Source organism: Tachysurus vachellii, chromosome 9 (assembly GCF_030014155.1).
Source record: "Tachysurus vachellii isolate PV-2020 chromosome 9, HZAU_Pvac_v1, whole genome shotgun sequence".
In the NCBI taxonomy this organism is placed as follows: Eukaryota; Metazoa; Chordata; class Actinopteri; order Siluriformes; family Bagridae; genus Tachysurus; species Tachysurus vachellii.
The window spans coordinates 15,449,021-15,470,384 of record NC_083468.1 but is presented as its reverse complement, the minus strand read 5'-3'; the positions used below and the strand labels follow the sequence as shown (position 1 = coordinate 15,470,384).

Here is a 21,364-nt window from a genome sequence, read left to right as displayed (position 1 = left end):
GCAACATTTTTTATTTGATCTGCTGCAGTACCCATCTATTTGTTTTTCTGTCTGCTCGGGGTAAATACATGATTCATCACCAGCACCAAAGTTCAAAAGACAATATGTACATACAATATATACATAATATGGATAAACATGGATGTGTCTTGAAACAAAAACATGTTTGTGTGTTTTGTCAAATCATACACATAAAGTATTAGTAGTATTAGTAGTAGTAATAAAAACATAATGTTGGCTTCTACAAAGCCAACATAATAATAATAATAATAATAATAATAATAATAATAATAATAGCTATTGGTATTATTATTATTATTATTATTATTATTATTAGTATTATTAGTATTATTAGTATTATTATTATTATAAATATTACTATTAATAATAAATTCTATAAAATCCTTATAAACATATATGTGCTTAAATATGTACCAGAATATAATACACACATTTTAGTTTGACAAATATTTATTTAGTTATGTATGTATGTAAGTTATGTTAAGTATGCATTTTAATTGAGAAAAATAGAGAACATTCACAATTCTGTGTACATTTTGTCAATAAAAATTAGACATAATGTTCCTATCAAATGCTAGCAGATCTTTTAGTCTCAAAAAAGAAATTTGCATCATTGTCTCAGAGGAAGCATGTCATTGTCATCTTCTCTTGTGCTTTTAACAATAGATATATAGTGATTTTAGCAAGTAATACTCTCTGAGAAACGTGAGTAAGAAACCATGGCTTGACACAGACTCAAACAAGATACCATCCACTTCCATTTGACATCTCATAGTTATAAATCATTATTATTTATGTGTTAACATTACAGTTTGCTAGCTTTACTGCTAGCATTAAATGCTCTATGAATGCATGTGTGAACTTGTTTGTTCTAGAGACTCTTTCTTGTGGTGAGAGAGCCATGTATGACTTGAAAATAATCAAAATGAAGGATTTTGTGTAATTTTGTGTAAAATATTACATATTCATGATGTGTGTCCTTTAGATGTTAAGTGAATAATTATATATATATATAATATATTATATATATTTGTTCTAGGGTTTCAGAATAATGAGGTAGCGTGTTTTAAATTGAATACATGGCTGCTGGCTATAGATTTTGGCTGAACACCAAAACAGTCAGTTTTTTTCACAAACACAAACATACACAAATGATCTGGATTGTGATGTTACAATTATTTATCAGTGTAGCATTTTAGACATCATTGTTAGGTAGCTTGCATCGCCTGGTCACCAATAAGCATGACTTTAAATCTTTTCCACGAGATGACTGATCAAGCGTTGAATATCTTGTGAACGCATGCGTGTGGTCTCAAGAACCTCTTCATGGTTGATGAGTTCCTTACTGTTGTAGTCAGACACCACCATGTTGGTGATGAGGGAGAGGCCAAAGACACGCAGGCCACAGTGACGTGCCACCACTACCTCAGGCACTGTGCTCATACCTGCAAAAAATTAAACAAAGGTTAAAGGCCACATCTCATCCTGCGCTAACAGAAGTTGCAAAAAGTAAATCAGTGTAATAGTAATGATATTCTGAACAATATAGTTATATGCAAAGTGTTTAGAGATAATTTGATGTTTGGAAATTGTATTATTTTAATAAGTGTCTGTAGAGACTTCATTAGTGCTCTTGACTTTAGTTAACTAAAATGTAGATTATATAATTCTAAAGACATTTCTTCAAAAGTCGCTGGACTGTTTTGCAGTATGTACATTTCTACTGACAATTAACATGTTAGAATAAAATAACATTACAATACCACTACACAGCCAAAGTATCATTTTTTGAAAAACATTCCCATGGTGAGTCTGGGTTTTCCACCTACCTACAGCGTCTGCCCCCAGCAACTGAAGAATTTTACATTCAGCTACAGTTTCATAGTTAGGTCCAGCCACCATACAGTAGACTCCCTGTTGAAGAAAGTTAGCACAGCCCTGCTCCTCAGCTGTCTGCCCAGCTAGCTTGGCCAGGTCTTTATCATATGCATCAGACATGCAGGGAAAGCGTACACCAAACCTGCACAAACACATGACCACAGAAGTTTAGGCAATAGAGGGAGCTCTATTGTTGGACATCTCTGCTAGGATATTCTAAAGGATTCATATACAAGGATCAACAAATAGTCAAGTTCCTCAGTGGTTTACTTATATGCTCAGATTTTTGGTCTGACTCAATGTTAAGCATTGGGGAAAAATTCTGTCAGCTGAATTAAATGTAGTTATCCATCGCCATGCAGAAACATTAGCATTACTATGATTTCAGAACATAAATGCACACAAACAATGGATTGTTCCTAGAGCAATACCAGAACACTGAAAAAAAAAACATTTTAGTTCTTAGAGCATAATGTGCAAGTTTCCACACTGCTGTTGAAACACTCACATAATGAGGTTGAGAACAGGTTTTTAATGACTTGTGCCATTAAAATAAACATATTCATTTCCTCACTGATGCAATAGAAAATTATGTGCTATTCATATTCATACTTAATATCCAATATGGTCTAAAAAAAGCAATTGCAAAGTTTATGTGTGCTATATGTCTGATTCAATTATTTCTTATGATAGACTAGCAAGTGCTTTACATGCTTCATATTTACAATGATAGAAACCTTATTACAGATAAAAAAACAAAAAACAGTAACTTACCTCTCATCATTTGGGCCACACAAAGGATTCTGGCCTGCAAAGCCAGGAATATTGATGTGGTCCGTGATCATCATAATATCTCCCAACTTAAAATGAGAGTTTATGCCTCCTGCAGCATTTGTAACAATCAAAGTCTCGATTCCAAGAAGGAAAAAGACACGGACTGGATATGTGACCTGTGTGGTAAAATACAGGGTGTCTTTTTTTAGCTGACTCAACAAAGCAAAAGTGTAGCTCCCTGATCTCTACTTGAAACATATACAATATCTGTTTTTACAAGCTAAAACTTTCTATGTAGGTCTATCAACAAAAATTTTGTTATTCTATTGTATACAAATATCTTTCTGCTCACAAAGAACTGAGAAATGTACATAAAATAAAAAGTCCTCCCATTCCATTATCTTGTTCAAAGCTCCAGTCATAAACCTGCATATCCTGAATGACAATAAAGGTCAATAAACTGTAGTATTACTTCAAATAAGAACTGTGAACCCTTTCACTCTTTGTTTCTTTGCCAGCTTTTTAAAACCACACTGCAGGTTTTTCAGTTTTATTCAAAGAATGTAGCTCCAGCTTATAGTTTTTGGGGGTGACATGGGACCAGTGGTCTAAAAAGATCAACATTACTGAATTGAGGTGTCTGTAGTCTGCTGTAGGATAACTTAAATTGTTAATTGTTAAGTTAAATAAAAATGTTTATGTGTTTAAAGGTTGATTTGTGAGTAAAAGAAATGCTGCAGTGTTAACCTTGGAATTTCATGAATGTGCAAACATTCATGTATGATTAATGATGCTATTGTTCTTGCATTTCTGAGAAAAGAGTACCACACGAGTTACAATCTTTACGTCATTCAGTGTATCAGCAAGGTGTAAAAAAACAGTAAGTAAGAGACAAAAGAGGAGGACAGAGTTAGTATGTACATGGCCCAGATACACAGGTGTTCCTAATAAAGTGGAACCTGTACAAAAGTGCTTTACAAATCACTCGTTATATACAAATTTTTTACTCTAAACAACATTGATCCTTTGCACAAAAATGTATAACAAAAGTAAAGTTCGATATAGAAAGAAATATTGAGCTCTCAAACAATGAATGCATTTCAATTATTCTCAATTCTTGCCTCTAGTCAATTTTCAAATACTGATTAACTGAGGAAATGACAGTTTACAGGGTATGCCATTTGCTTATAGATCTCTACTTTCTGTAAAAACTTTTGATTCTCACCATGGCAATGTCATAGCCCTCATAGAAGTGAAAGCGACCTTTCATACAAACACACTGCTTTCCTTTCAGCTCCCCAAACACAAGCTGTCCTGCATGTCCTGCAACTAAAGGAGTAACAAAGATATACAGAGAGAAAGAGAGAGAGAGAGAGAGAGAGAGAGAGAGAGAGAGAGAGAGAGAGAGAGAGAGAGAGAGTTGATGTGAGAGGTCGATGGAGAATGTCTGTAATGTTTTGAGCTGACAGAAAGGCTTACAATAACCCATTGATATCTTTATACAATTGTGGTGATCAGAAAACAATCTCAGAATGCACAACATCTTGAACATTTAGGAGTAGGTGCTAAAACAGCAGAAGACCACATAAGGTTCAGGCAGTAAAAACAGAAATCTGAGGCTTCGGTGGGCACCTGCTCACCAAAACTGTATAGTTGAAGACTGGAAAAACACCTGCTGAATCTTGAATTCTGCTAAGGCACACAGATGATGGGGCCAAAATTTGGTGGCAAACTCTTAAATCCATGGTCACCTTGGGTCAACAGTTCAGGCTGGTGGAGATGGTGTAATAGTGTGCCACAGCCTGTTTGAGTATTGTTGTTAACCATGTCATCCCTTCGTGGCCACAATTGACTCATCTTCTAATGCAACGGTGTCTACTGTTGTCCAGAATGGGACAGTGTGGTTGCAAGTTCGAATGAGAAATCACACCTCAGTATTATGAAAGCAAAAATAAGCTTAATATACAGGTTTGGTTCCTGCATGATTGTAATGAAAACTTGCACTTTTGTATAGCAGTGGACCATGTCCTAAAGCAGAAGTGGTCTCAAACAGGTTTAATGAACATGACAATGAGTTTACTGATCTGTTCTCAATCCAAACTAACTCCTTTATGGTATGAAAGGGGAGATTCTGGGGAAATTTGCAGCATGATAGTGTACCTGAATAATCTACATAGTTGCGTGAGAAATGCTGGGGTTCTCGTTTTTTCTTACAAATATCTTCGACTGGTTTCTTTTCAGTTGATGGAACATTTTTCTCAAGGCACTTTTTTAATCAGACAACATAATAGTTATTTTTAATTAAAGTCAATTGCCAATTTAATAAGCAATAAAGTGAGTATAAAGTATTACGTTTATTTAGGTACATTGTTGGAAATCTCATGAGCTCATGAAGTATGCATACCTGTACTGCGGGGGAAATGTGGGATATCCTTATAAGGAAATGCAATGCTGTTGTTCAGCAGGTCAGACAGGCCTCCAAGACCTGATCCACAGATAATAGCAATTTTTGGCCGGATGTTTGTATGAGCCAGTAGCCAATCTACTGTCTCTTTGCATTCCTCATATTTGTACCTAAAGCCATAAAAAAATCATTGATTTTCTTATTTTTCCTCAATATTGATAGTTATTGGTGTAATAAGATAATTTGGTGTAAGTACTATGCACATCATGAGGACTGATGCTACCTAGTGCACACATAATGATAAGTAAAGTCAAATATTGTCATCAGAAATTTCAATGCAAGTACAAAGCATGTAAGGTTTCATCTGTAGTTGACTGACTGGTACTAGATAAGAAGCACAAAACATAGCTGTCAGTAACATCTGCTTTGGACTACCTTTCCTACCTCCATGTACATACACCACGATCTTATACAATGAAATGAACTGTCATCTGCAGTAACCCCCATTAAGATCTGTTGGCAGTTTCATAGCGATGAAGAGTAGTCTGAGTACCAGAAAACCACAGAACATTTAGATAAAGCGTTCAGTACATAATAGAGTAACACTTTATGGATGCTCTAGAAATATTTAACCTTGTTCAATTATGTTCTATTCTTTGTAGACACAGTTGGAAACAGTAGATAAGTAATCCCTTCATGCCTTGTATATAAAGTAATGTATAAATTGGATCTCCCTTAAACATTAACCATGCCATAGTTAGTGTTGTTCTTTAAAACAGATTGAAACCATCCTGTTTATAAGTCATCAAGGCTTACAGAACACTTGAACCTACTAAACTTGAGAGAGTTTAGTAACTTGCATACTAATCTAAGTAAGCTAAGTGTATCATTAGCGTGAGTGTATTGATGTGTTTCTCATACAAGTGCTAAAAGACAATATTTTTTTAGTTCTTAAAAACGTCCAAGTCTCCATGTTATTTAGAAATCATAAAATGGCAATGATCATAAATGTTTATCTTCAGCTGACGTTTTATGGGCCAAATTTCTTTCCAAATTAAAAATGACGACGGACTCTTGTAGAGAGAATGCGTCACGTGACGTGGAGTTCGTGTGTTGGGGCGCGGGGCTCGGGGGCGCTGTCCGTGGTGCTGCAGCACACACACACACACACACACACACACACACACTCACACACACACACACATATAGAGTGGGATTAGCAGTTTGTATAAAGCTCAAACATTCTGTGCCCGTCACTATGGGACTCTGGAAAGCTCACAGGGAATGCACAATGAAGCGCTTCATTAGTGGCCAGTGTAGTGCAAAAGGCTGAATGCGACTCTTTTTTCAAAGCTGAGCAGTGTACAGGCGAGCAGTGTACACTGAATCTGGAATTTAGTCGTTATGTAATCTGGCCCTTTAAGTGCAACCCTATTTACACGTTGGTATTCTCCAAACAGGACTGGAAGTCAGAATTAATCTCTGATATACTGTAATCAGAATGTATGCATTAAAAAACACACAGTAATGCCTGTGACATCACTGTGTGATCTACAGATAAAAACAATACATTTAAATCGACGTTTTTTCTTATATTTTATGCGGACGCAGTAGCTAGAAGGACCTGGAAATTTAATACGTTTACTTTTATGCGCTTCGTGATTCTACACGGTATTAATGATAGCGTTCTCCAATTACAGAAAAGGCACGGGAAAAAATCATCTTCGTCAGAGACGGTGGACATTGAAACGTAAAATACTCGTTGGACTTCACCGTTACACAGTGGTCTGTATTAATATGAAATAATGCGACATTTCTCCTAGCAGCAACGGGTGAATTATGAATGGTGATATCGAATAGGCTCGAATCTCCAAATAATCTTACCTGCACTGGTTGGACGCGGACATGTCCGGAGCGGCTGCGGTACAGAATCACCGAAAATCGTAGAATAAAGGACGACTTTATACTTTCCGCTACGGGTGGATTAGTAAAGATAATTGCAGACGAGACAGGTCACAAACGCGTTATCATCCAGGGAATGGCGTGTTGGAGGTGGAGCTGCAGAACTCGGCGGTTTCTTTAAAAGTGTGTCACAGTGATAATCCTGTTTTTTTAATAGAATTAACTGGATTCTATTCTACAGCACACAATGAGCACTGGCAAACGGACAGTAAGAGCTCACCCTGCTTACAAATGATATATATTTATACAGCCGTATACAAAAGTTTAGGAACCCCTGACAATTTCCATGATTTTCATTTATAAATATTTGGGTGTTTGGATCAGCAATTTCATTTTGATCTATCAAATAACTGAATGACAGTAATATTTCAGTAGTGAAATGAGGTTTATTGGATTAACAGAAAATGCACAATATGCATCAAAAAGAAATTAGACAGGTGCATAAATTTGGGCACCCCAACAGAAAAATCACATCAATATTTAGTAGAGCCCCCTTTAGCAGAAATAACAGCCTCTAGACGCTTCCTATAGCCTGTAATGAGTGTCTGGATTCTGGATGAATGCATTTTGGACCATTCCTCCTTACAAAACATCTCCAGTTCAGTTAGGTTTGATGGTTGCTGAGCATGGACAGCCCGCTTCAAATCACCCCACAGATGTTCAATGATATTCAGGTCTGGGGACTGGGATGGCCATTCCAGAACATTGTACTTGTTCCTCTGCATAAATGCCCTTGTAGATTTTGAGCAGTGTTTTGGGTCGTTATCTTGTTGAAATATTCAGCCCTGGCATAACTTCAACTTTGTGACTGATTACTCAACATTATTCTCAAGAATCTACTGATATGGAGTGGAATCCATGTGACCCTCAACTTTAACCAGATTCCCAGTACCAGCACTGGCCACACAGGCCACACAGCATGATGGAACCTCCACCAAATTTTAATGTGGGTAGCAAGTGTTTTTCTTATAATGCTGTGTTTTTTTGCTGCTATAGCAACAACGTCCCTTGTTATGACCAAATAACTCAATCTTTGTTTCATCACTCACAACACCTTATTCTAAAATGAAGCTGGCCTGTCCAAATGTTCGTTTGCATACCTCAAGCGACTCTGTTTGTGTCCTGTGTGCAGAAAAGGCTTCTTTCGCATCACTCTCCCGTACAGCTTCACCTTGTGCAAAGTGCGCTGAATTGTTGAACGATGCACAGTGACACCATCTGCAGCAAGTTGATATTGTAGGTCTTTGGAGGTGGTCTGTGGGCTGTTTTTGACTGTTCTCACCATCCTTCTCCTTTGCCTCGCCAATATTTTACATGGCCTGCCACTTCTGGCCTTAACAAGAACTGTGCCTGTGGTCTTCCATTTCCTCACTATGTTCCTCACAGTGGACACTGACAGCTTATATCTCTGCGATAACTTTTTGTAGCCTTCCCCTGAACCATAAAGTTGAACAATCTTTGTTTTCAGGTCATTTGAGAGTTGTTGTCTTCAGAGGAGAGTCAAAGAGAACAACAACTTGCAATTGGCCACCTTAAATACCATTTCTCATGATTGGATGCACCTGCACCTGTGAAGGTCAAGGCTTAATGAGCTCACCAAACCAATTGTGTGTTCCAATTAATCGGTGCTAAGTAGTTACAGGTATTACAGGCAAGGGCACCCAAATTTATGCACCTGTCTACAGTAATTTCGTTTTGATACATATTGCATTTTCTGTTAATCCAATAAACCTCATTTCACTACTGAAATATTACTTTGTCCTTCAGTTATTTGATAGATCAAAATGAAATTGCTGATCCAAACACCCAAATATTTACAGTGTAAATGAAAATCATGGAAATGGTCAGGGGTTCCTAAACTTTTGCATACGACTGCATGTATATAGATCATTTAACAGACTGGTTCCATGAACATGACAATGAGTACAGTGGCATCCCTAGTCAGTAGATCTGGATACAATAGAGCACCTTTGAGATGTTCTCTGCTAGAACAGCAGTTTCATAGCATGAATAGCAGCTGACACATCTGTGGCACTTATGTGATGCAATCATTTCAACACCGAGCAGAATCTCAAAGGAATCTTTCCAACACCTTGTGGAATCCTTACCACAGAGGATTGAGTCTGTTCTGAGAGCAACTGGGAGTACTACAGTATTAATATTAGTATGTATCATAAATATAGCAGTGTATGCATAACATAAAATTACATGTGAACAAATTGCTGTTAAATATCTTGAATAAAAAAATGACCGTTAAAGATCTTGAATAAAGTAGCAGCTACCGTCTTGTCTTGTTACCGTCTTGTAAATACACAAATCAATAAATAAAAAGAACATAAGTTGTATACTGGAAACTATTTGGTGATATAGCAGTAATAAGTATAACAGCAATAACTATAGTGTTCCATAAAGTGTCTGAGGCAGCTTTGTAAAGTGTGATGAGTCATAGTGGGTTAATGCATTTGACTAAGCCAAGGTGAGCAGTGGGATGCAGCAGGGTGTTGAGTAATGTGACGGCCCCAGGGACGTAACTGTTGTAGAGCTGGTGGTGTCATGGGGACCATAGGTCCTTGATTTTAAAATTGTTTTTTCAGATGTGAAAATTACCACATACTGTTATTAAAATTATATTTATTATTAAGTTCTTTGACTAGACACATGAATTTAAGTGGGTTTACTCCAAATCTCAGAAACCAAAAGGCCTGTAATGTTAACTGAATTCTAATGAAAATTTTACTAAATGTACAAATGTACTTGTGTCACAATATATTAATGTAAACATAATAAAACTACACACATTTAAAATAGAAAGCCTTATATAAACAAAATTATTTATTTAAATATAATGTGTTAATAAAAAATAAGTATCTGTTAAGGAGGTCCATGGATCTTTTTATAGTTTAAAAAACTTTGAGAACCTTAGGATTTGAACTTGAAATTGCAAAATTCTTATGTGATTTTCTCTTTTTGGAAGTGTTCATAAGGTAGAAACTTGTTTTATTAACACAAATGTATAATATTTTTACGATTCAAATGCACTTTTACAAAATACAAATATTTACAACCACATTTTCAAATTCAATTAACATCATTTTGACCACTACTCCAGAACCTTTGCCCTTCCAGCTAATGGTTCAACTAATGAGTTTGGTGTAAACTTTACAGGTCTTAATGACTGGAGCTGAATAAATAAATATAATTTCAGTAACAATTCAAATGGTATATGCGCAAGTACACATGTGGTTGTATCTAAGTTCTCCTGCAACTTGCAGATCCCTTGCCTTATAAAGATGGTTGAAAACAACTCCCTTTATTTCAAAGTGGTGAGCCCAGTAACACCACAGTGAAATTAAAGCAAGAGAAAGCCTGGTTTTAAATAACCCTTGTAAGAAGGCACACAAACATGAGCTACAAGTATACTGCTGCTTTATCTCCTTGCTAGTCAAATTCACTGCTCAGTTTTGTGTATGTGTCATGGTGGAAATTAGTAAACTTAAAGAAACTGAAATAGCATTCACGTTTTTCAGCATACATGTCCATCAAAAGAGTGCAATTGTCATGTGACCTGATACTGAAGAAACTTCTTGGTCTCTTGGTAACTATTGGTGATTTGCAAAGAATGATCAATACGCATGGCTGCATTATAGGTTAACTTATTTTATTATGGCTTAAAGTGTTTTATGTATTATGGCTTTGGTGTTTTAAGGCTTTTTGCTTTTTGTTGTTTCATTTGTTTTGATACTAATGATTGGTTGTTTTAGTGGAGTTGCTTAATGAAAAGAAAAGCTATTTAAAGAGAATATGTTTTGTCTCTGATGTTTTCTATCACAGTGATGTTAGCAACTGACATACAGTAGTAGTTGTATGCATTAAAATATGACCTTTATAAATTGTACTTTGGGGTTTAAAAGTTGATCATATTTAGCTGGTAGGCAAGAGGAGTTTTTTATTTGTGCATGCTTTTTCAAAATCTGGACTGCGTATGTATTTATGTGTGTGTATGCACATTCTGTGCAGAATATGTCTGAGCTGTCTCAGTGCATTAACCCACAGGCCTTCTGAAGGCTAAAGCTATTAACATTTCATAATGCACACATTTCTAAAATCACCAGTTGGAGCGCATTAGGGTAGTATAATTTTTAATTTAGCACGTTACGATATATTTTGTCTTTTACAGTAAGCTGCCATTTAATGGCTTTCCAACATCACATTGAAAACAGCTGAAAGCTATCCATTGAATTTAGATATATTTAGATATATACTGTTGTGATCTGCTTTATTACCTGACGAAATGTAACACTGATCATTTGCAGTCTAACAAGATAGCTAACCTGTTGCCAGAAAAATACTAAAATGGTTTGGAGTATTTCTGTCCACTTTAATAACCTTTGTCTGCTCTTTTATAGAAAAATAAGTAAATATTACATTTTAAGGGCAGCTTGATGAGTTTTGTAATTGCTTTACTTGTAGACAGTACTGCATAAGGGCACACTATAGCCAAAAAGATATCCAGCTGAGTACAAATTACTCAGCTGGATATCTTTTTGGCTATAGTGTGCCCTTATGCATTACTTGTAAACAGTACTGCATAAGGGCACACTATAGCCAAAAAGATATCCAGCAAGTACAGATTACTCAGCTGTATCCTCATCAAATGTCTTATTTGGTTTCCACAGTTTAACAACCCTTCAATGAGAACATACTTTGCAGTAAAGTGTATGAATTTGCAGTCTTATTAGAAACTATGTCTTATAAATTGCTCATTTTTAGCTGTTTTAGAGACTGTCTGTGCTCTGTCTCATGGCCAGGGAAAAGCTTGTTGAATCATTGTACATTTATGGATGCTATCTTAACAGACGGCTTTATTTATTTATTTTATATATTTATTGGTCTTAAAAACAGTGTAATTATATTTTCAAGTTTGCTGTGACAAACACTGTGTGGTAGATAAACAAACATGCATATCTCATCCTGTGAATTTTTTCTATTATGAAATAGGTCTGGGGCGTTACTGAACACAAGGCAGTGAAATCTCATTGCAGAGTCCTTAAGACCAGTACTTAGAACATACCCATACAGTGGCGTGAAAAAGTGTTGGCCCCCTTCCTGATTTTTAATGGTTGGTTGAACATTTTCATTTTGTATATAGAGCCTGAGATTCCACAAAAAACAGTTTCTTTACAGTTTAATTTTTTTTTTGTGGGGATCTAACCGGTAAGTACCTCACTGAATTTTTCCTAGTACTCTGGAGTGTGGAGAGAACACAAATAGGCTAGCCATTTTAGCAAAACCTAATTATATTTATGCAATCTGGTGTGTATATTGCATGTTACACTTTTTTCATTCGTCCTCATAAAAAATGTTGCAGTAAAAACACTGCAGCAATTATCTACCTTTTAACAAGCGTTTTGAGACAGCAGTTTTTATTGTACTGTTTCTGCATTGCTCTGAGTTAACAGAATGTTTCTGCTAGAGTAAATCTGTCATGCTGCTGATTTTAGTTTAATTTGCTTTCATACAACCTTAACTCAAACTTTACACAATCGCATTGGTTTGAATTATGCTACACCTTTAAATAAATAAAGTGAAAGTGACATACGGCTAAGTATGGTGACCCATACTCAGAATTCGTTCTCTGCATTTAACCCATCCAAAGTGCACACACAGCAGTGAACACACACCCGGAACAGCGGGCAGCTATTTATGCTGCGGCACCCGGGGAGCAGTTGGGGGGGTTTGGTGCCTTGCTCAAGGGTACCTCAGTCGTGGCCGCCCCGAGACTCGAACCCACAACCTTAGGGTTAGGAGTCAGACTCTCTAACCATTAGGCCACGACTTCCCACGACTGGTTAAACACCGTGACTGCTCTGTGAAGGCCATGCGTGATGATCAGCTTCACTATTGTTCATCAAACCACTCTGTCACCGGTCTTGCTATGTGTATAGGTGCATAATCATCCTGATATATGGCACTACCTTCAGGGTGCAATGTTTAAACCATTGGGTGCACTTCGTCCTTAAGTCCTTGTCCGTTACGTATTTACAGTGGTGCGAAAAAGTGTTTGCCCCTTGCTGATTTTTTTTTTTTTGCATGTTTGTCACACTTTAATGTTTCACAAACTTTAACAAATTTAAATATTAGTCAAAGATAACACAAGTAAACAAAACATGCAGTTTTTAAAGGTTTTTATTATTAAGGAAAAACATAATCCAAACCCATATGGCCCTGTGTGAAAAAGTGTTTGCCCCCACCTGTTAAAACATAACTTAATATGGTTTATCACACCTGAGTTCAATTTCTCTAGCCACATTTAGGCCTGATTACTGCCACACCTATTCACAATCAAGAAATCATTTAAATAAGACCTGACTGACAACGTGAAGTAGACCAAAAGATCCTCAAAAGCTACACCAAAGAAATTCAGGAACAAATGAGAAAAAAAGGAATTGAGATCTATCAGTCTGGAAAATATTATAAAACCATTTTTAAAGCTTTGGCACTCCAGCGAACCACAGTGAGAGCCATTATCCACAAATGGCGAAAACATGGAACAGTGGTAAACCTTCCCAGGAGTGGCTGGCTGACTAAAATTACCCCTAGAGCGCAGCGACGACTCATCCAAGATGTCACCAAAGACCCCACAACAAAATCCAAAGAACTGCAGGCCTCACTTGCCTCAGTTAAGGTCAGTGTTCATGGTTCCACCATAAGAAAGAGACTGGGCAAAAATTTCAGAGTTCCAAGACAAAAACTGCTGCTGAGCAAAAAGAACATAAAGGCTTGTCTCGGTTTTGCCAGAAAACGTCTTGATGATCCCCAAGACATTTGGGAAAATACTCTGTGGACTGACGAGACAAAAGTTGAACTTTTTGGAAGGTGTGTGTCCCATTATATCTAGCGTAAAAGTAACACTGCATTTCAGAAAAAGAACATAATACCAACAGTAAAATATGTTGGTCTTAGTGTGAGTGTCTGGGGCTGTTTTGCTGCTTTAGGACCTGGAAGACTTGCTGTGATAAATGGAACCATGAATTCTGCTGTCTACCAAAAAATCCTTAAGGACAATGTGCGGCCATCTGTTCGTGACCTTAAGCTGAAGTGAACTTGTGTTCTGCAGCAGGACAATGATCCAAAACACACCAGCAAGTCCACCTCTGAATGGCTGAAGAAGAACAAAATGATGAGTGACCGAGTCAAAGTCCTGACCTGAATCCAATTGAGATGCTTTGGCATGACCTTAAATTCCTCCACAGCACTGTAACAGACTCATTGCAAGTTATCTCAAACACTTGACTGCAGTTCTTGCTGCTAAGGGTGGCCCAACCAGCACTTTTTCACACAGGGTCATGGAGGTTTCGATTTTGTTTTCCTTTAATAATAAAAACCTTCATTCAAAAAAACTGCATGTTGTGTTATATTTGACTAATATTTAAATTTGTTTGATGATCTGAAGTGTGACAAACATGCAAAAAAATAAAAAATCAGGATTCACAAAACTGTAGTTTGCCTTTCCGAAATACATTGTCCGCAGTGTAAAGAATGACAACTTTTATGAATACCAGCTCTATTTTTTAACTTTTTTATTTTTATTTTTTTATTTTTTTGATTCACACTTATTCGTACATGTTCAAAGGTTAAAATATCATTGCATGTTGATTCATTACAATTTCTCCTTACTAATGCCATAGTTTACACAATTTAATGGAATGAATGAAAGAGATGAGGGCTGTGTTTCTATTATCGAAACACTTTTTCCTGTACCTTAGCGGCTGCCATGTCTGTGCACAGACAGCACTGCAGTGGTTTCCTATATCAATCAATAGGGCGGTCTGCGTTCACGCCCCCTGTTCAGGTTGGCGCTGCAGATTATGCTCTGTGGAGTGGCCATTACTTAGACCTAGGAGGCGCGTGGTGTTGCCTCGCCCCTCTCGGCATCACTACTCCCTCAACTGAGGTATTCCTCACAAGGTTAGAATGACTGTGTGTGCATATGTGTGCTAGCTCTCTATTGTTATACAGACATTATTAATGATTTTTTTTCCCCCAAAACATCTTTCTCTATCTTAGCATTTGAACTTCACTGCTAATAAATTTGCTTGGCGCTCTTTTGCTCTTTTTGGCTCTTTTTGTTCCTGATCTGCTAAAATGTGTTCTATCTAGAGATTGACAGACATGCTGCAATAATTTCTGTACAGAACATATCATGTTGCTGTGATCCTCACAAAGCTGAACTCACTCACTAATGTACAAAAAATGCAGGACGAGAACACAAGAATTAGTGGGAAAAGAGACTAGAGACAAAAATGCTATGTTTTTTCCTTATTTGATGATCTGTTATCTGTTATTTTATATTGGGCTATTATAACGTATTTGTTATTTGCTGTACTTAGTTTTTAAGATCATTGAAACAAGTTTTGTCACTGAAAGACATGGCAATAAACATACATAAATGTGTAAAATTACATGCTTTGTATCGTGCATTCAAAACAACTTTCCAATGTTGTTAGGATAGCTATTTGAGTTTGAAATCAGTAGAAATACTGGACTCCAAGAAGACATTTTAGTGCTCATTTCTGATGAATCCTATGACCTGTTATGTAAGGATATAACCAGTCCCTGTGTTTTTTATTTGAATACTCTCTACTTTGTGTGCTGGCCTGTGAGTGTGTTTTCAGTCATTGTTTTGCTAGGTCAGGGTATCTGGTTGAGCATGAAGCTCCTGCTTTGAATGTAGACAAATGAACAAAAATCAGGCAAAATACTGCAATAATTTACATACCTTGCTCCTGACTTGAGCCCTTGTTTTGAATTGTGAACTGCCAACTCAGCAGTGCAACACTGCCACCTTGGTTTCCATTCACCAGTAATTAAAAGCATTTGAGTTTGATTTTTTTTCTAAACAATGTTTTAGAGTACAACTGTTATTTCTTAAAATGTGAATAATAAACCAAAGTTATCTAATTTTGTTCTTTTATAGGAGAAGATATTTACATAAATGTGTATGGAGCCTCCACAGATATAAATGTGAGGTTGGATAAGAATTCACTGTGGGTGGAAAAGACTTACATCTCCATGGCTAACCAGCGCACAGTGGCTATCCTGAACAGAAGTGACACCATAGTGCATTTCCAGTGGAAGAGCTTTGCCACTGAGGTGGAAGAGGAACAGCATAGACTCAGGTCTAATATGTTTGCCTAAAGCAGGGGTCGGCAACCTTAAACACTCAAAGAGCCATTTGGACCCGTTTCCCACAGAAAAAAAACACAGGGAGCCACAAAACCCCTTTGACATCTAAAATGAAGATAACACTGCATATATCGCTTTTTACCTTTATGGAAAGTATAGAAAAAACTGTAGTGTGTTGCATTTATGAAATCAATGAACTGTTACCGAGTAACCGAAATTTTATTTCTGCAGGCAAACAAAAATATTTTGAACAGTCTGAACTAACCTTAACAAAAAAGACGCTGGGTTGAAGGTTACTTTCAAATAAAATGTTCAATGTCTAATTGAGTCCTCTTCTTATTCATGACGTCAAAATTTTAACTTGCCCGCTGCAGCAAGCCAAAAATGCGTCTGCTTCTGTGTGTTGGATTTTGCAAGTCGGCAATTATGACGCATATTTTGAGCGACAAAAAAAATTAAACACGGTTTATTTTAATGTTACAAGAGCATCATAATCTTAGAATTTAGAATGACATTTTTTAAAAAACTAACTAACTAAAATAAAATAAATTTAAATTAGATATTTATTTTCCAAATGTACAGGGAGCCGCAGCAGAGGGATGAAAAAGCCACTTGCGGAGCCGCGGGTTGCCGACCCCTGGCCTAAAGTATTCTTTATAGATTCTGAGAATTCCAGAACTCCTTTAAGGTTCCTAGATTATAATTCAGTTCAACAAACAGTTTTGTACATTACACTACACTGTCATACAGAGAAAATACAAAATGTATTACATGTTTAAAAATAATACATAATGCTTTATGTGATAATATTGTTAGATTAGTATAAGCCAGTTTTTTATGATTACAGCAGCTGTACTTAGGAAGTGTAAGTCTATCTTATCCAGACAAGATTAATATCTGAAACAGGATCAGGCATAAACAAACCAAGGAAATATAAGCATTTAGGATATCTAGGTGAGCTAAAAGTCTTCACTAGTAGAAGAGTCCACAGATTCTTCCTAATGAGTATTGTTTAATAAGTGCTTTATGTTTTTCAGTAACTGTATTTATATTAAAATAATGTAGTTACAAGTGTAAGCAATGTACTGTAAGTCTAGAGCTACCAAGAGGTCCTGAGATTTAAGGGTTGAAGCCTTTTGTGGATTGCCTTATCTTAAAACATCTGTGTTGTTAAATTTTAATCACATCTATCAGAATGCTGCCCCATTTAAAGAGGCTGAGATGCTCTCCCTTTCTGATGCAGTTATGAATATAAGAGATTTTTTTAATATGACCCTCTCTCTCTTTCTGACATTCTCTCTCTCCCTCTCATTTTCCATCTATATTCTTTTCTAAGCGGCAGCAGGAAAAGGATGATGAGATGGAACAGTTTCTGAAGCTGAACCCACTTTCCGAGACCATCTCTCAGTAAGCAACCACATCAAGACAGCCTGGTTTTCAGTGACCAGCATATCATAGAGCCTCAGGTGACACACACGCGCACACACGCACACGCACGCACGCACACACACACACACACACACACACACACACGCGCACACGCGCACACGCACACACGCGCACACACACACACACACACACACACACACACACACACACACACACACACACACACACACACACAATGATACATTTAAATACAATCATTCAAGTTAACTCAAGTTAACTGCATCATGAAGTTGCAGTCAGAGATTTTGGCAAAGGTTAACTGAAGAATCTATTTTGAAATTCAAAATTTAAACAAATACTAACTAGCTCCTCCTGTCAGTATTGTTCAAAAGCCATGCCCCTAAAACAAATGCACATGTGCTGCCTAGGCAAGTACAGCTGAATGCCTGAGGGGGAGCTTACTGAACTGACAGGAAAATAGAGGCTTCTCCTTGTACTGTCAAGTCAAGAAGCTTTTATTGTCATTTCAACCATATACAGTATAGCTGATGCAGTACACAGTGAAATGAGACAACGTTTCTCCAGGACCATGGCGCTACATAAAACAAAGACAGAGCTAAGGACTTAGTAAGTAGTCCTAGCCACATAAAGTGCAACTTTGTGTAGTGCAGGACAAAAGACAGTGCAAACAAAAAATTACAAGGCAATACACAAAAGACAATGCACAAAAGACTATAAACAGAAATAGTGCCAACCAGTGTAAATATTGTATTTTCAACAATATTGCGTGTGCAGAAATACTGGAATGAACACAGTATTATAGTAGAGCTTACCCGAGATATTGTAAAGGGTTGTGCAAAACAGCAAACGACTGAAATGTGAGTCAGCATGTGCAAAGAGCAAAAAACAGTGTGCAAAAACAGCATGTAAACAGTATGATGGACATATATTGGAAGAGTGTGTATTTGTTGTAGGTCTGTGCAGTCCATACAGTTGTGTGTGTGTGTGTGTGTGTGTGTTGTGCTCAGTACAGATCAGTTCAGTTATTAAGGAGTCTGATGGCTTGTGGAAAGAAACTGTTACACAGTCTGTGTGGGGGGACGAATGCTTCGGTACCCTTTTTTCAGAAGGCAGGAGGGTGAAGAGTGTGTGAGGGGTATGTGGGGTCATCCACAATGCTGTTGGCTTCTGTGGTGTAAATGTCCCTGATACAGGGAAGAGAGACTCCAATGATCTTCTCAGCTGTCCTCACTATCCGCTGCAGGGTTTTCCGATCTGAGATGGTGCAGTTCCCAAACCAGACAGTGATGCAGCTGCTCAGAATGCTCCCTCTGTAAAACATAGTCAGGATGGGGGAGGGAGATGTGCCTTTCTCAACCTTTGTAAGATGGATTGGTTGAACATTTTCATTTTGTATATAGAGCCTGAGATTCCAGAAAAAACAGTTTCTTTACAGTTTAATTTTTTTTTGTGGGGATCTAACCGGTAAGTACCTCACTGAATTTTTCCTAGTACTCTGGAGTGTGGAGAGAACACATATAGGCTAGCCATTTAGCAAAATCTAATTATATTTATGCAATCTGGTGTGTATATTGCATGTTACACTTTTTTCATTCGTCCTCATATAAAATGTTGCAGTAAAAACACTGCAGCAATTATCTACCTTTTAACAAGTGTTTTGAGACAGCAGTTTTTATTGTGCTCTTTCTGCATTGCTCTGAGTTAACAGAATGTTTCTGCTAGAGTAAATCTTTCATGCTGCTGATTTTAGTTTAATTTGCTTTCATACAACCTTAACTCAAACTTTACACAATCACATTGGTTTGAATTATGCTACACCTTTAAATAAATAAAGTGAAAGTGACATACGGCTAAGTATGGTGACCCATACTCAGAATTCGTTCTCTGCATTTAACCCATCGAAAAGTGCACACACACCGCAGTGAACACACACCCGGAGCAGCGGGCAGCTATTTATGCTGCGGCACCCGGGGAGCAGTTGGGGGGGTTTGGTGCCTTGCTCAAGGGTACCTCAGTCGTGGCCGCCCCGAGACTCGAACCCACAACCTTAGGGTTAGGAGTCAGACTCTCTAACCATTAGGCCACGACTTCCCGACTTCCCGACACGACTTTGTGTGTGTGTGTGTATATGTATATGTATATGTGTGTGTGTGTGTGTGTGTGTGTGTGTGTGTGTGTGTGTGTGTGTGTGTGTGTGTGTGTGTGTGTGTATATATATATGTTTTTATATATATGTATATATATATATATATATATATATATATATATATATATATATATATGTGTATAAAGCCATTATCCACAAATGGTGAAAACATGGAACAGTGATGAACCTTCCCAGGTGTGGCGGCCGACCATAATTACCCAAGGTGAGCAGCAACGCTTATATTGTAGCTTTCTAATCTTTTGTGGACACTCCGTTTTTTTTTAATTTACATTCATTACTCTTCAAACTTCAAAGTGCCTTAGGATGCATTTTATAGTGAAGTGGAGTGAAAAGAACATTATGGTTGAATTAGTATCTCTCTGTATTGCTTACAGGAGGGGGACATCTGGCCAAACCGCACAGCAAAAATCAACATTATCTTTAAACCCCAAGAAGCCAAACCAGCACACCGTAAGTTTAAATGTGCAACAAATATCATTGTTGTTTATTTCTTTTTAAGCCAGTTGTTGAGTGGTTTGCATGTGTGAGTATAAGCCTATCTCTCATGGACTTCCTCACATTTGCATGTCTGCCAGAGGTTAGTGAATAACGTTTGGCAAAAAAAGACATATCAGCCTTTTGGGATTTTAATCAACAAACAAAATTCAGATCACTTTCATATATACATATGACAAACTCTACTCCGTCCAGGGTGTTTCCTGCCTTGATGCCCAATGACGCCTGAGATAGGCACAGGCTCCCCGTGACCCGAGATAGTTCGGATAAGCGATAGAAAATGAGAATGAATGAATGAATGAATATGACAAATTCTATATATTAAGTTATTTTTAATTAGGTACTTTTTAAGCGTAGTTAAGCTTTTAATAAAGGGATTGTGTGTGGCTTGTCAATCAAACAGCAAAAGTAAGAGGTGGCTGAGCAAATATATATTGCAACATTATTTTTATTTTGCTAATCCACTGTATTGCTTTTTAATGATGTACATTAATGATCTATTACAAATGTCCTCATGCAGGCAGAGAGACTTGTTTGCAATTGCATATAAAGGGGGAAGGCATGGGGCCCAAATTGCAGTTTAACTTTGGACATTGGAAACATTTTTGTTTGCTCCAAGCACTGCTATGAGGTATGAATAACACAATATTGTCTATGCAAAAGTCATCCCTAGCATTATATGACACCCCTAAAATCCCAGGGAATTTGACTCTATTTTAAAAGTAAAACCATGTAAGTCCTTAAATTAGATGCTATAAAATATAGACATCTATGTATAAACTGAATTAAAATATGTTTTAAAAGTTTACTTATATTTGAAAATGTCATAAATACATTTTTAAAAAACACCGTAAGTTGTTCTGATTTGAATTGAACTACTTGTAGTTTAACCATAACACTGAGATAAAATAAAAAGTCAGGAATATCCTCCCAGTGGATATCAAAATCTAACTTCAATTCACTTTAACTGAATTTGTTTCCATGCATCCTATTTGGCTCAGTATGCCTTTGCAAGACACGTTCTAGCAATATATTGTGATTCTGTATCTGCGCTTAGCTTTACTCAA

General features: G+C 37.0%; 1 protein-coding gene across 1 annotated transcript; it reads right to left on the bottom strand.

The window, feature by feature from the left end:
* Positions 1 to 453: 453 nt before the first annotated feature.
* pnp6 (purine nucleoside phosphorylase 6) lies at positions 454 to 7,118 on the bottom strand. The gene is made up of 6 exons (XM_060877872.1): positions 6,962 to 7,118; positions 5,078 to 5,247; positions 3,899 to 4,002; positions 2,674 to 2,849; positions 1,851 to 2,041; positions 454 to 1,466 (listed from the first exon to the last, which is right to left on the bottom strand). Exons 1-6 carry the CDS (start codon positions 6,982 to 6,984, stop codon positions 1,270 to 1,272), a joined length of 861 nt encoding a protein of 286 aa, XP_060733855.1. The 5' UTR covers positions 6,985 to 7,118; the 3' UTR covers positions 454 to 1,269.
* Between the last annotated feature and the right edge of the window lie 14,246 nt (positions 7,119 to 21,364).

Coding starts and splice junctions, on each gene's coding strand:
- pnp6 (XM_060877872.1), bottom strand. CDS start 6,984: ATGTCCGCGTCCAACCAGTGCAG. Junction 2,850..3,898: donor AGGGCTATGACATTGCCATG/GTGAGAATCAAA, acceptor TTTACCACACAG/GTCACATATCCAGTCCGTGT. Junction 1,467..1,850: donor GCTGGGGGCAGACGCTGTAG/GTAGGTGGAAAA, acceptor AATTTTTTGCAG/GTATGAGCACAGTGCCTGAG.